The following is a 15,809-nucleotide window of genomic DNA, read 5'->3' as shown; positions in this document are numbered from 1 at the left end:
TATATATATTTTTTTTTTTTTTTTTTTTTTTGAGACGGAGTCTCGCTCTTGTTACCCAGGCTGGAGTGCAATGGCGTGATCTCGGCTCACTGCAACCTCCGCCTCCTGGGTTCAGGCAATTCTCCTGCCTCAGCCTCCTGAGTAGCTGGGATTATAGGTGTGCACCACCATGCCCAGCTAATTTTTTGTATTTTTAGTAGAGACGGGGTTTCACCATGTTGACCAGGTTGGTCTCGATCTCTCGACCTCGTGATCCACCCGCCTCGGCCTCCCAAAGTGCTGGGATTACAGGCTTGAGCCACCGTGCCCGGCCGGTTGTTTTCTAATATAAGTAGAAACTGGTTCAGGGTCTATTGCAGCCCTTAGCAGAAATGATTGGGTTCAGTAGTGAAGGGGAATGACACAAATATGTACTAGGAAGGCTTTTTTTTTTTTTTTTTTTTAAGAGTCTCGCTCTGTCTCCTATGCTAAAGTGCAGTGGTGCAACCTCGGCTCACTGCAACCTCTGCCTCCCAGGTTCAAGCGATTTTCCTGCCTCAGCCTCCTGAGTAGCTGAGACTCTAGGCATGCACCTGAACACCCAGCTAAGTTTTGTATTTTTAGTAGAGACAGAGTTTCACCATGTTGGCCAGACTGGTCTTGAACTCCTGACCTCCTGCCTTGGCCTCCCAAAGGGCCTGGGTTACAGATATGTCCCCAGTCAGAGGACATAAATTCTCTAAGTACTATTTTAAAGATATCTGGGTAATTTTTGTAGTATGTTTATAATTTACTGGCAGTTATTGTTATTAAACATCTCTAAAAACAAAAAGAATCCAAGACTCTGAAGAGACTACTGAAATGAGTTTTAAAAAAAATTGTTTCCAGCTTTTCCCTCAAAATGAGAAACTGTTTTACTAATTTTTATATAATTATATAGGTGATTAAATAATGCCAGATTTTAGCCCACAAAGCACTGTATTTCCCAAAGGAAATATATTTAATGCAGGTAAATGAAAAGCCTTGTTAACAAAGATGTATTTGATAATCTGCAGTTTTCAAAACTCACTGAAGAATTCCCGCTTCCTCTGCATTTAAAAAATCTTGTTCAAGCCAGTAAATATTAGCCTATGCAGGTTTATTCAGAAGCTCATGTTTAAACGAGGTAGAAAAAAACTAAAATTATGGGTTGGTTTGTTTTTGTGATGGAGTCTAGCTCCGTTACCCAGGCTGGAGTGCACTGGTGCGATTATGGGTCACTGAAACCTCTGCCTCCTGGGTTTAAGCGATTCTCCTGCCTCAGCCTCTGGAGTAGCTTGGATTACAGGCGCCTGCCAGCACACCCAACTAATTTTTGTGTTTTTAGTAGAGACAGGGTTTCACTGTGTTGGCCAGGCTGGTCTTGAACTCCTGACCTCGTGATCTGCCTGCCTCAGCCTCCCAAAGTACTGGTCTTGAACTCCTGACCTCCTGCCTTGGCCTCCCAAAGGGCTTTGGTTACAGATATGAGCCCTACAAGCGTGAGCCATGGCACCTAAAATTATGTTTTTAAAAGTAGCTATTAGGTTAGTGTGGTATTAGGAGTGGGAAGATTGTAGAACTGTAATAAATTTACATTATTTATCTGAGTCACAATAACATATTCATCTCAGGGTAATAGAATTAGCACCATCCTTTCTGGGTAGATAAGGAAACAGTTTTATTTTAAGCCAATACAAGAATTATTGTGGTGATCAAAAATGATCTAAATTTTGGTATGATTTTTTGTTCTAGAGTTATTTACTTGAAAAAGATTGGTGAAGAAATTAGATATTTTTTTCCAGAAGAAAAGTTAACACAAGTGTAAAACCTCAATTAATTCCACAGTGTAAGGATTTAGGAATTTTCTTTTCTTTCTTTTTTTTTTTTTTTTGAGACTGAGTTTCGCTCTTGTTACCTGGCTGGAGTGCAGTGGCGCGATCTCGGCTCACCGCAAACTCTGCCTCCTGGGTTCAGGCAATTCTCCTGTCTCAGCCTCCTGAGTAGCTGGGATTACAGGTACGCACAACCATGCCCAGCTAATTTTTGTATTTTTAGTAGAGACGGGGTTTCACCTTGTTGACCAGGATGGTCTCGATCTCTTGACCTCGTGATCCACCCGCCTCAGCCTCCCAAAGTGCTGGGATTACAGGCGTGAGCTACCGCGCCCGGCACTTTTTTTTTTTTTGAGATGAATCACACTCTGTCACCCAGGCTGGAGTGTAGTGGTACTATCTCTGCTCACTGCAACCTCTGCCTCCCGAGTTCTCTTGCCTCAGCCTCTCCAGTAGCTGAGATTGTAGCCGTGTGCCACCATTCCCAGCTAATTTTTGTATTTTTAGTAGAGACGGGGTTTTGCCATGTTGGCCAGGCTGGTCTCGAACTCCTAATTGAGCTCAGGTGATCCACCTGCCTTGGCCTCCCAAAGTGCTGAGATTACAGGTGTGAGCCACTGCAACCAGCCAGGATGTAAGAGTTTTTTCTTTCTTTCTTTCTTTCTTCTTCTTTTTTTTTTTTTTTTTTTTTTTTTTTTTTTTGAGTTGGAGTTTTACTCTTGTTGCCCAGGCTGGAGTGCAGTGGCACAATCTTGCTCATCGCAGCCTCTGCCTCCTAGGTTCAAGTGATTCTCCTGTCTCAGCCTTCTGAGTAGCTGAGATTATACACATGTGCCACCATGCCCAGCTAATTTTGAATTTTTAGTAGAGACAGAGTTTCTCCATGTTGGTCAGGCTGATCTAGAACTCCCAACCTCGATCCACCAGCCTTGGCCTGCCAAAGTGCTGGGATTGTAGGTGTGAGCCACTGTGCCCGGCCGGATGTAGGAGTTTTCTGATAAAGCTGAAGGTTCACCAGATGAGAGATATTTTTGGTTTCAGCAGTCTTGAAGATATTTTTAAAATTTATTGATACTTTTTAAAACCTCACTGCATAAAGTATAGTGAACATATTTAATTTGTCAGTGACGTGAAATGTTACAATATCCCAGGTTATTCATTTTCGTTATTTCTCTAATATATAAGCAGATGTACTTCTTGGATGTGATATAGTAGGAAGGCTAGCTAATTTTCTCATCTAAAGGTATTATGTGTAAGGAATAAACATATTTCATTTATAAAGAATTCAGGATGCTCGGTTAAGTTTATTAATTTTTTTAGTTTTTAGAGGTGAGGTTTCTCTGTGTCACCCAGGCAGGTCTTAAACTCCTGGCCTCAGGTGATCCTCACAGTTTGGCCTCCAAAGTACTGGGATAGCAGGCATGAGCCACTGGTGCCTGGCCTTATTGTCTGACTTGATTTTGTTATAGTATTTAAGAATTTTGAGCCGGGCGCGGTGGCTCCAGCCTGTAATCCCAGCACTTTGGGAGGCCGAGGCGGGTGGATCACGAGGTCAAGAGATCGAGACCATCCTGGTCAACATGGTGAAACCCCGTCTCTACTAAAAATACAAAAAAATTAGCTGGGCATGGTGGCGCATGCCTGTAGTCCCAGCTACTCAGGAGGCTGAGGCAGGAGAATTGCCTGAACCTAGGAGGCGGAGGTTGCAGTGAGCCGAGATCGCGCCATTGCACTCCAGCCTGGGTAACAAGAGCGAAACTCAGTCTCAAAAAAAAAAAAACATTTTCAACAGGGAGTTGAAATAAGTGGATTTTAAGTTAACTTACTAGTTTCTCGACAAATGATTCATGCTATATATAGTCAAGCCCTGTGACCTTAAAACTTTTCTACTATATTTAAAAGACTGATTCAGCTTACTGTTGCAGATTAGGAAAAGTAAAAAATAAATAAATAAAAGACTGTGAAATAACTTGAATTAAATTCCATAAATCCCATTTAAAGGATTGCATTGTTTAGCCCTGGGTTATTTATGGACACCTAAAGATAACCACATACTACTCAATGTGATATAATAGTAAATATTATATTAGTTAAGGTTTTTTGGTTAAAAGCAGTAGAAGTCAACTCTGGCTAACAAGACAGAAAAAGAAAAAAAAGATTATTAGGAAATGATGAGATAACCTGTAAAACTGAAGGGAAGTGTCAAGAGCTTGACCCTGTGAGGCTTCAGGAACCCACGTTAAGGGAAGCAGTGCTGCATGCTCTCTTCAGAGGGTGGTGGCTTCCAGTTGTTTTTCATCTTTCTACACAACATTCAAAAATCAAAGTGTCTGGCTGGATGTGGTAGCTCACATCTATAATCCTAGCACTTTTGGAGGCCAAGGTGAGCTGATTGCCTGAGTTAAGGAGTTCGAGACTATCCTGGGCAACATGGTGAAACCTTATCTCTACTAAAAATATAAACAACAACAACAAAATTAGCAAGGTGTGGTGGTGAGCACCTGTAATCCCAGCTACTCGGGAGTCCGAGGCAGGAGAATTGCTTGAACCTGGGGGGCAGAGGTTGCAGTGAGCTGAGATCATGCCATTGCACTCCAGTCTGGGCAACACAGACACCATCTCAGTCAGTCAGTCAGTAAAGACTATAGTCAGAAGATACTGTTTATGCATATACTTTACTGTGATTTTTAATTTTATCATTTTATTCATCTTTTTTACAGAGTTTATATAAATAAGTTTAATCTTTTTTTTCATGTGTATAATGGTTTTCAATGATTATCATTCATTTCTCTGTCTTAGGTATATTTGAAGGCTCCCATGATTCTGAATGGAGTCTGTGTTATCTGGAAAGGCTGGATTGATCTCCAGAGACTGGATGGTATGGGCTGTCTGGAGTTTGATGAGGAGCGAGCCCAGGTAGAGTGACTTCAGGCTATATTAAGCATGATCCCTTTGTTTAGTCCCTAATTTTGCCTTTGTCTGGGTGCCTATTTTACCCAGTCTTTGAGAGTAAGTATACAAAGTATTATGTTCAAGCAGTATTGAGGAATCCTGAAAATGTTGAGACTCGAATTCTGATCCTGATTTTGTTTAGACGCAAATTCTGATCCTGATTTTGGGAAAGTTTTTTCTTCAGCAGTTCTAAATTTCATTGGATTATTTGTATCTGCTCAGTGGGGGCTTCAAAGTCCAGTAAGTAGTTCCTTAAAATACTTGTTCTTCATATCTGGAACATTAGGAATAGGAGGAAAAATGCAGTTAAAAATAAATGTAGGAGCTGCACTTTTGGAATGCTTGAGTGAGGAGCTCAACAAGTCCTCTCCCCAGAAAGCAATGATAAAACTTGACATTGTTTATTTCTTTTAAAAAAAAAAAGAAAGAAGCTGGACATGGTGGCTAGCACCTATAATCCCAGCACTTTGGGAGGCCGAGGCAGATGGATCACCTGAGACTTGAAGTCAGGATTTTGAGACCAGCCTGGCCAACATGGTGAAACCCCATCTCTACTAAAAATATAAAAATTAGCCAGGCGTGGTGGCGCACACCTGTAATCCCAACTGCTCGGGAGGCTGAGGCACGAGAATTGCTCGAACCCGGGAGTCAGGAATTACGCTGAGCCGAGATTGCACCACTGCTCTCACTGCTCTCCAGCCTGAGCGGCAGAAAAGACTCTGTCTCAACCTCAACAACAACAAACAGCACCCATTTAAGTCCTCATGGAAGCTATTGAATCTCATTTAAGATCAGTGACGGTCTGTGGCATTTTAGTCAAGAGCTGCTCTCTTTCCCCAGCCCTGTGGTCCCTCCAATTCTTCCCTGGGCAGTCAGGGTAAGCCATCAGCACTGGTAGATCTGTTGTCCTGTCAGGAGAGAGCTGACTTTATTAAAAGCTTGTTGAGTGAGGAACTCAACAAGTCTTCTCCCCAGAAAAAAAATCCATCCCCAGAAAAAAATCCAGGCATATTGTTTAAAATGATAGAGGTCTCATTGGCAAACAATCTGGCAAAGCTAACGTTGCAGAAAACAACGAAGTGTCATACCAGCCAGAAATTTATCAAGGAGATTAAGGGAAAGACATAGGTAAAGTAGACCCTACTAAGATTACACTCATTTCATCTAGAAAGCTGTGCGCATGTACAAGGCTACACCTGCTCTCAGGAGAACACAGAAGGCCCTTGAAGGCTACTTTTTCCTGGGTGAACACAAGGTAGACTGGCAAACTCCCTGAACTTTGAAAGCATTTCCTCAAGCCACACAGAAGTCCAGTGGCAAAAGGTGGAAGTCTGCTGGCTCAAGGTGTTTGGGCAAAACCCCTGACCAGCCATTGGCTGACAACTGAACTATGCTGACCAAGAGACAACCTCCCAGAAAGCAAGATTAAAAAGACAGCTGTGCAAAGTGGCTCATGCCTATAATCCCAGCATTTTGGGAGGCCAAGGTGGGAGGATCACATGAGCCCAAGAGTTAAAGACCAGCCTGGGCAACATGGTGAGACCTCATCTCCGCAAATAAATTTAAAAATTAATGAGGTATGATGGCATGTGCCTATAATCCTAGCTACTTGGGAGGCTGATCTGGGAGGATCACTTGAGTAGTTCAAGACTACAGAGAACTACAGTCATGCCAGTGCACTGCAGCCTGGGCAACAAAGTGAGATTCTTTCTCTAAAAAGAAAAAGAGAACTGAGCAGTGACATTGGAGGCTGTACACTGCTGAGGAAAACAGACTCCACAGAATTTTTGGCTATTATTTCTTCAGGTAAAAAAGTTCACAGACTAGTGGCTGGGCGCAGTGGCTCAAGCCTGTAATCCTAGCACTTTGGGAGGCCGAGACGGTGGATCACGAGATCAAGAGATCGAGACCATTCTGGTCAACATGGTGAAACCCCGTCTCTACCAAAAATACAAAAAATTAGCTGTGCATGGTGGCGCATGCCTGTAATCCCAGTTAATCAGGAGACTGAGGCAGGAGAACCCAGGAGGCAGAGGTTGCGGTGAGCCGAGATCGCGCCATTGCACTCCAGCCTGGGTAACAAGGGTGAAACTCTGTCTCAAAAAAAAAAAAAAAAAAAAAAAAAAAAAAAAAAAAAAAGTTCACAGACTAAATAGCAGATAAGAGCTGACATATGAACAAGAAAATGAACAGAGTCTTGGGGACCTGTGGGACACCAGCACACACAAGTTTCGGGAGAGGAAAAAAAGAGGCAGAAGATATATTTTAAGAAATAAGAGCCAGGCTGGGCACAGTGGCTCACACCTGTAATCCCAGCACTTTGGGAGGCCAAGGTGGGCGGATCACAAGGTAAGGAGTTCAAGAGCATCCTGGCCAATATGGTAAAACCCGTCTCTACTAAAAATACAAAAATTTGCCAGGCATGGTGGAGGGTGCCTGTAGTCCCAACTACTCGTGAGTCTGAGGCAGGAGAATTGCTTGAACCCAGGAGGCAGAGGTTGCGGTGAGCCGAGATCACGCCACTGCACTCAAGCCTGGTCAACAGAGCGAGACTCCATCTCAAAACAAAAAAAAAAAAGAAGAGCCAAAACGCTCACATTCGATCAAAAATGTTAATCTACATTATCCAAGAAGCCCAATGGACACTAAGTAAGATAAACACAAAGAAATCCACACCTAGACACATTATAAACTGTTAAAAGACAAAGAATCATGGAAGCAGCAAGAAAGAGGAGTTACCACACCCAAAGGAACCACAGTAAGATTAACGACTAACGTCTCTTGAAATCATGGAGGCCAGAAGATTGTGGGATCACATGCTAAAAACACCGAAAGAAACTGTAAAAGCAGGTCAGGCACTGTGGCTCACATCTGTAATCCCAGCACTTTGGGAGACTGAGGTAGGAGGATCACTTGAGCCCAGGACTTTGAGGCTACAGTGAGCTATCATTGCACCACTGCATTCAAGCCTGGGTAACAGAGGTTGACCCTGTCTCTTTAAAAAACACAGAATGAGGCTGGGCACAGTGGCTCATGCCTATAATCCCAGCACTTTGGGAGGCTGAGGTGGGCAGATCTTAAGGTCAGGAGTTTGAGACCAGCCTGGCCAATATGGTGAAACTCCCATCTCTACTAAAAATACAGAATTAGCTAGGAGTCGTGGTGCACACTTACAGTCCCAGCTACTTGGGAGGCAGAGGCAGAGGCAGGAGAATCACTTGAAGCTGAGAGGCAGACAGGTTGCAGTGAGCCGAGATTGTGCTGCTGCACTCCAGCCTGAGCGACAGTATGAGACTCTGTCTCAAAAAATAATAAATAAATAAAAATAAAAACAAAGAAAGAAAATGTAAAAGCACCTGATTCTTAAAGTTAAAATAGTAACAGGAATACAAAGGAGCTCAGTCTTTGTTTTTTCTCTGTGTCTTCCCATATAGTTCTTTATATAGGGAAATGTAAGAATTTTCTTTAAAAGGGATAAAAAAAATTAAGGCTTTCTATTGAAAAGTTTAAGATTCAAAGTTAAAAAAAATTTTTTTAACTTTTCAGTGTTATCCAATAAAGTTAAAATTCTTAAAGAATCCTTGGCCTGGCCCAGACCATCGCAATGGCACATGCCTATAGTCCTAGCTACTTGGGAGACTGAGGCGGGAGGATCCCTTGATCCCAGGAGTTCCAGGCCAGCCTGGGCAACGTAATGAGACCTTCATCTCTAAAAATAAAAGTAAAGAAAGAATTCATACTTTACCCTGATTTCCACAATGCTAATGAGTTTCTACTTCCTTCAGAAAAATAATAACCAGGAATCTAGAAGACTATTTTCTGTAAGAAGTGGTAAGGCATACTTAATTTACATAAGGAAAATTCAGATTGGATTGACTTTTAAAACTAAAGTATTTTGACAGGGTGCAGTGGCTCATGCCTGCAGTTCTAACATTTGAAAAGGCAGAGGCGGGAGGATTGCTTGGTTCCAGGAGTTTGAGACCAACCTGGGCAACATGGCAAAACCTTGCCTTTACCAAAAAAAAAAAAAACCCTGCTGTGGTGGTGTGCATCTACAGTCCCAGCTGCTCAGGAAGCTGAGCTACTCAGGATTGCTTGAACCCATGAAGCAGAGGTTGCAATGAGCAGAGGTCACACCACTGCACTCTGACCTGGGTGACAGAACCAAGACCCTGTATCAAAAACAAACAACAAAAACTAAAATATTTTATTAAGATGAATAAGTTAAAATTTTTAACATTTTTCGTACTTACAGTTTTCTAAGCCTTATTCCTGTAGTCCTCAAATTGGTCTATATCACTGCAAATTAAGTGCCATCTATTGTAATAATTTAGTTTTTGAATAAAAAATTCAAAGCAGGTGACTCCAGCTGCTCAGTCAGCAATCAGTATTTACAAACTGTAGTCCTCCTTGTCCCCAGATCATGTGCAAGATAGTATAAGTAAAGAGGCAATGAAATAATAGATGTTAGGGGCAGGAGTTCATAGTCATATAATGTGAATCCTGGCCCCACCACTTACCAGCTGTTATGGACTGAATGTTTCTTTGCCCCAGCCCCTGTTGTGACTATACTTGAAGATAGGGCATTTATGGAGGTAATTAAGGTTAAAGGCATAAGAGTGGGGCCCTGATATAATAAGATTAGTATCCTTATGAGAAGAGGTAGGAGAGAGCACTCTGTCTCTCTGCCATATGAGGACAGCGAGATGAATGTCTGCAAGCCAGAAAGAGGTCCCTTACCAGTAACCAAATTGTCTGGCACCTTGATCTGGGACTGCTGGTCTCCAGAAATGTGAGAAAATGAATTTCCGTTGTTTAAGCCACTCCATTTTTGGTTTTTTGTTTGTTTGTTTTTGAAACAGAGTCTTGCTCTGTTGCCAGGCACCAGGCTGGAGTTCAGTGGCGCAATCTCGACTCACTGCAATCTCCACCTCCTGAGTTCAAGCAATTCTCCTGCCTCAGCCTCCCGAGTAGCTGAGACTACAGGCGTGTGCCACCACACCCAGCTAATTTTTGTATTTTTTAGTAGAGACAGGGTTTCACCATTTGGCAAGGATGGTCTCGATCTCTTGACCTCGTGATCTGCCCGCCTGGGCCTCCCAAAGTGATGGGATTACAGGCATGAGCCACAGCCCATTTTTGATATTTTATTATGGCATGCTGAGATGACTAAGATACCAGCTGTGTGATGCTGGCAAGCTATTACATCTCTCCAGGCCTCAGATTTCTCTTTCATAAGATGGGATAATGCTGCTCACAAATTTGTGGGCAGTTGAATGAGTATATGTAAAGGTCTGTGCCTAGCACAGTATCTGGGATGCAGTACAATTCCTAAATGAAGACTCTTTTTTTTTTTTTTTGAGACAGAGTTTCGCTCTTGTTACCCAGGCTGGAGTGCAATGGCGCGATCTCGGCTCACCGCAACCTCCGCCTCCCGGGTTCAGGCAATTCTCCTGCCTCAGCCTCCTGAGTAGCTGGGATTACAGGCATGCGCCACCACGCCCAGCTATTTTTTTTTTTGTATTCTTAGTAGAGACAGGGTTTCACCATGTTGACCAGGATGGTCTCGATCTCTTGACCTCGTGATCCACCAGCCTCGGCCTCCCAAAGTGCTGGGATTACAGGCTTGAGCCACCGTGCCCGGCCTAAATGAAGACTCTTATTTGTTACTGCTTGTACTTTAGCATTTTATACTTGGGGTTTCCATTCTTCTCCAGATGTCTGTCTCATGTAGTAGTGTGTAAAATCACAAAGTGTGGATTTCAGCCCTCTCTCCTTAGGCTAGAATAGGCCCCATCTCTAGTGAGTGAGCCTGGCAGCAGCCTCACTTCTGTATTCCAGCACAGTTTTGTTTCTCTCTAGTGATCACACAGGCAGAACTCTTTGGTTAACTCTTCTGAATTAACCAAAACACAGTTAAAATATTATCTAAGTTTATGGTTAATGTTATGTCATTTATAATGTAATATAATTTGATATACAGGATTAGAGTGACCATATTACTTATTGTCACTGTATTATTCCTAAAAGTAGAGGGTAATGTTTAAAATAACTGAAATTATGTAACATTTTGATCCACACGTTTATTGACCCACAAACTGGTTTTACTATATTGCTAGCCCTAGAAAAATTGTTCCATTCAAAAAACATTTTCAAAAATGTTTTTTTAAAAGTAAAATAACATGTATACATTAAAGCAAAATAAGTTATGCCTTTGTTAATCATCTGAACATTAAGATTAATAAGCAGAATGCTTAGCCTTGATACTTATTAATGTACTTTATTAGTCTCTCATTCATAACTGTATCTAATTTTTTTAAGGAATATATAGATTTTTCCATTATGGTCTTATTTTTTTTCTCTTCTTTCTTTCTTTTTTTTTTTTTTTTTTTTTTTTTTTTTTAAGAGACAGAGTCTTGCTCTGTTGCTCAGAGTCGTACAATCACAGCTCACTACAGCCTCAAGCTCCTGCTATGTTGGCTAATTAAAAAAATTTTTTTTAAAGACAAGGTCCCACCATGTTGGCCAGGCTGTTTTTGTACTGCTGGCTTCAAATGATCCTCCTGCCTCAGCCTCCCAAAGCACTGGGATTATAGGCATGAACCACTGCATCTGGCCTTTTTTTATTTCTTCATAAAAGTACTTGCAGTACACTTCAGAGTTGCATATTATAATTAGTAAATTTGGAACTGTTGACATCTTCAATTGATGTCTCTGTAAACTATGTTAAAAAATTGGCAAAATACTCTAACAAATGCTGAGGTATCTGGTAAAGTAAGCTAAATGGAAAAGAGTCAGTTCCATTTTTGAAAATTTAAATTTTATAAATATTTCAGCAGGAATATTTTCACAGGTATTGTCTCTGCTTTTGTTCAGATTACCTTCCTTTGACAAGTTATTTTAAGACAAAACCTGTCAAAGGAAACTGTCTCTATTTATGATTCTTCGGAATATTTTGCCGAGTTCAATTACTTCAGAATTAGAGTTCTCTAATTATCAAATCATTTCCAGTTAAAAATAGGAATTTCATCCAAGATTCTTTTCCCAAAAAGAAACAAAAGACATGTGACGAGGAGCAGTGGCTCATGCCTATAATCGATGTGCTCTTAAGAGGCCAAGGAGGGCAGATCACTTGAGGTCAAGAGTTTGAGACCAGCCCGGCCAACATGGTGAAACCCTGTCTCTACTGAAAATTCAAAAATTAGCCATAGTGGCACGTGCCTGTGGTCCCAGCTGCTCAGGAGGCTGAGGCAGGAGAATTGCTTGAGCCCAGGAGGAGAAAGTTGCAGTGAGCCAAGATCGTGCCACTGCACTCCAGTCTGGGCGACAGAGTGAGACTCCATCTCAAAAAAACACAAGGCCGGGCATGGTGACTCACGTCTGTAATCGCAGCACTTTGGGAGGCCAAGGCAGGTGAATCACCTGAGGTAAGGAATTGGAGACCATTCTGGCCAACGTGTTGAAACTCCGTCTCTACTAAAACTACAAAAATTAGCTGGGCCTGGTAGGGGGCGCCTGTAATTCCAGCTACTCAGGAGGCTGAGGGAGGAGAATTACTTGAACCCAGGAGGCAGAGGTTCTTTACACATTTCGTTGTTTGCTTGTTTTTGAGATGGAGTCTTTTTCTGTACCCCAGGCTGGAGTGCAGTGACACAATCTTGGCTCACTGCAACCTTGCAACTTCTGCCACCCGGGTTCCAGCTATTCTGCGTTAGCTTCCTGAGTAGCTGGGATTACAGGTGCCCTCTACCATGCCTGGCTAATTTTTATATTTTTAGTAGAGAGAGGGTTTCACCACATTGGCCAGACTGGTCTCGAACTCCTGACCTCAGGTGATCTGCCACACTTGGTTTTTTTATCATAATTCTCTAAAAACTTGAAAAACATGAAAATTTCGGCACTTCACTAATTGATTAATCAGAGATTTCCAACTAATTTTAAACAAAACGTTACTACAAAGACTCACTAACCCAAAGAAGGTCAACATTATTGTAGGTACTAGGTTGGTTTTAGTATGATTCTTCAAAGACTCAAGTTTTCTGAAAATCTAATGTGTACTGTTAAGAGATTTTTTTTTTTAATTCATCATCAGCTTTGTCACAATTTCACAGTTATTTACTTTAACTATAGATAAAGGTATTTTTAAGTTACATAAACTATAACTTCTAAGTAATAGAATGTTTCCTTTCTTTGGATGCAGTCATAAATTACATGTGTACCACTAGTAGTTCCTAGTAAATTTCTATTTTGTAGTTTTTAATTCAATGAGAATGTTATTTTTATACAATACGTATAAAACATTTGTATTATCAATATAAGCCAATAATTTTATCTTCATTGTTGTGCTTTTTAAATGACTTTGTTTTGGCAATCACAGGATGATATTTCACCTTCAATATAATGACCTTGCAAAGTTTTATTTGATTTCATGATTGGGTTAGAAAAATTGAACCATTATCGGACTTGATGAATTTTCTATTTCATCAGTGATCAAATATATTTTCTATTTCATCAACTGATGACAGTGCTCTAAAACTCGTGTCTTTTTGTTTGCAAGGTTTTTCTGTTCATGAAGCAACATATAAACAGTTTTCCTTTTTACATATGCACAAAAATGTGGGTGAAATTAATTTGGAAGAGTCATTTAAGTGAAAAGTTACGGGCTACAGATTGATAATATTAAATGTATCACTTGCAGCTGCACATACTGAATTGTCTTTGATGTAAATACTAATGCTTCTTCAGCAGGTTTATTCTTTTTGTTTTCATGTGATCAGTGATAACCATTCTGGTCCCCACAGAGAATAGTAAATGTCGATATTTTGCGCAAATTACATGTTCATCATCAACTTTCTTGGAAAAAAATTTGATTCTTCATTTTTTAATTAAGTGTGAACTTTTTCTAGTTTTTAAACTCTTTGCTCCAGAAAGGTAAGTGTTACCAAACTAAAATAAATATAGTTGTAGATTTAGACAATAAATAAAGACACAATTTAAATATAATGAAGAGAGAATTACTACAGCCAGAGTGGTCAGAATATTCCTTGTATACTCTATGACAGAACTGCTAAGCCTTAATTTCCCACATGAATTTCATGTATATTCAACCATGTTTTATGATGACCCCACCTGGCTACATTGTGCAAGTTGTGATACTTTGGAGTAACAGACAAGTGGCTGGTAGGTACTAGAGAATTGAAAACCTTATCCCACTCAAACCTGAAGGAGTTAGTTGTTCCTAGACATTTGAGCCTACTTTGTGGGTGAACACGTGGTTTTTATTATCAGGTGCCCTTTATGCTGTCCTTGAAAGGGACGTGTTAGATTGCAGCAGGAAAGGATCAGGATAATTCTGGTAATTACTGATCATATTTCCATTTTACCATTTGTTAAATTGTGAACTCTGTTCACTGCACATACATCTCACATGTCATTAGAAAATACCAAGACAGGCTGGGCATAGTGGCTCATGTCTGTAATCCCAGCACTTTGGGAGGCTGAGGCAGGAGGATCACTTGATACCAGGAGTTTAAGACCAGCCTGGGCAACACAGTGGGACCCATCTCTCTGTAAAAAAATAAATAGGAGTGGTGGCACACACCTGTAGTCCCTGCTACATGGGAGGCCGAGGCAGGAGGATCGCTTGAGCCTGGTAGGTTGAGGCTGCAGTGAGCCATGATCATGTCATGTTCTCCAGCCTGGGCCTGAGAGTGAGACCCCTTCTCTAAAAAAGAGAAGAGAAAAGATCAAAACATAAGATGGAACAACAAAGTGAGGGCTACCATGCTGGGCATGGTGGCTCATGCCTGTAATCCCAGCACTTTGGGAGGCCAAGGTGGGCGGATCACAAAGTCAAGAGATCGAGGCCATCCTGGCCAACATGGTGAAACCCCATTTCTACTAAAAATACAAATAAATTAGCTGTGTGTGGTGGCACACGCCTGTAGTCTCAGCTACTTGGGAGGCTAAGGCAGAAGAATCACTTGAAACTGGGAGGCGGAGGGTGCGGTGAGCTGAGATGGCACCGCTATATTCCAGCCTGGCAACAGAGCAAGACGCCATCTCAGAAAAAAAAGTGAGGGCTATCAAATGTCTCTTGGCTTATTTTGCTACAAATATTAATAAGAATACTTTTTAAAAACTTTTGGTCGGGCGCAGTGGCTCATACCTGTAATCCCAGCACTTTGGGAGGCTGAGGCGGGCGGATCACCTGAAGTCAGGAGTTGGAGATCAGCCTGGCCAACATGGTGAAACCCTGTCTCTATTTAAAAAAAAAAATTATTTTTCTATTTTTGAGGCAGAGTTTCACTCTTGTTGCCCAGGCTGGAGTGCAATGTTGTGGCCTCGGCTCACTGCAACCTCCGCCTCTCGGGTTCAAGCGAATCTCCAGCCTCAGCCTCCAAGTAGCTAGGATTACAGGGGCTTGCCACCACCCAGCTAATTTTTTGTATTTTTTTTCTTTAGTAGAGATGGGGTTTCACCTTGTTGACCAGGCTGGTCTTGAACGCCTGACCTCAGGTGATCCCCCCGCTTCAGCCTCCCAAAGGTCTGAGATTACAGGAGTAAGCCACTGCACCGAACTGTGACTACTGCTAGAATACATATTTGTGACTAATAACTTCTGAGGGAATTAGATCACATCTTGTGTTATATGCTCGCATTTCATCCTCTACTTTCCTCTCCTGTACTTAATCACAATGATAATTTTATAATCATCTGTTAATTTTATATCCGTTGGCCATCTCGCCCACTAGACCAGAATCTCTGAGAAAAAGCGCCATTTGCTCTCTAATGTTGTATGCTTGGCACCAAGCACAGTGACTTGGATGTAACAAAGGCTCAATATTTGTGGAATAAATGAAAAAGTAAATGAATGCACAGGACAGAGTGGGTATCCTGTCAGCAGCAGATGTGTCCCAGTTGATACCTAAGTATATAGAAAGCCCTGGGAAATTGGAAACAGCATTCTTTTGCAGATATCTCTGGCTTATATAGTAGGTCTCTGCTATGATGTTCAGTCAAATG

General features: G+C 41.5%; 1 protein-coding gene across 2 annotated transcripts in view; it reads left to right on the top strand.

Moving 5' to 3' along the window:
* Positions 1-15,809, top strand: part of CBFB (core-binding factor subunit beta) — a 74,206-nt gene that overhangs the window by 35,620 nt on the left and 22,777 nt on the right. For both annotated transcript variants that reach the window (XM_039462378.2, XM_039462377.2), the window contains exon 4: positions 4,632-4,748. In XM_039462378.2, coding sequence (XP_039318312.1) covers positions 4,632-4,748 — 117 coding nt within the window. The remainder of the gene's footprint in view (positions 1-4,631; positions 4,749-15,809) is intronic.

Source organism: Saimiri boliviensis, chromosome 1, assembly GCF_048565385.1.
Source record: "Saimiri boliviensis isolate mSaiBol1 chromosome 1, mSaiBol1.pri, whole genome shotgun sequence".
Taxonomy (NCBI): Eukaryota; Metazoa; Chordata; class Mammalia; order Primates; family Cebidae; genus Saimiri; species Saimiri boliviensis.
Note: the sequence above shows the minus strand (reverse complement) of the source record. Positions and strands in the feature narration are given on the sequence as shown.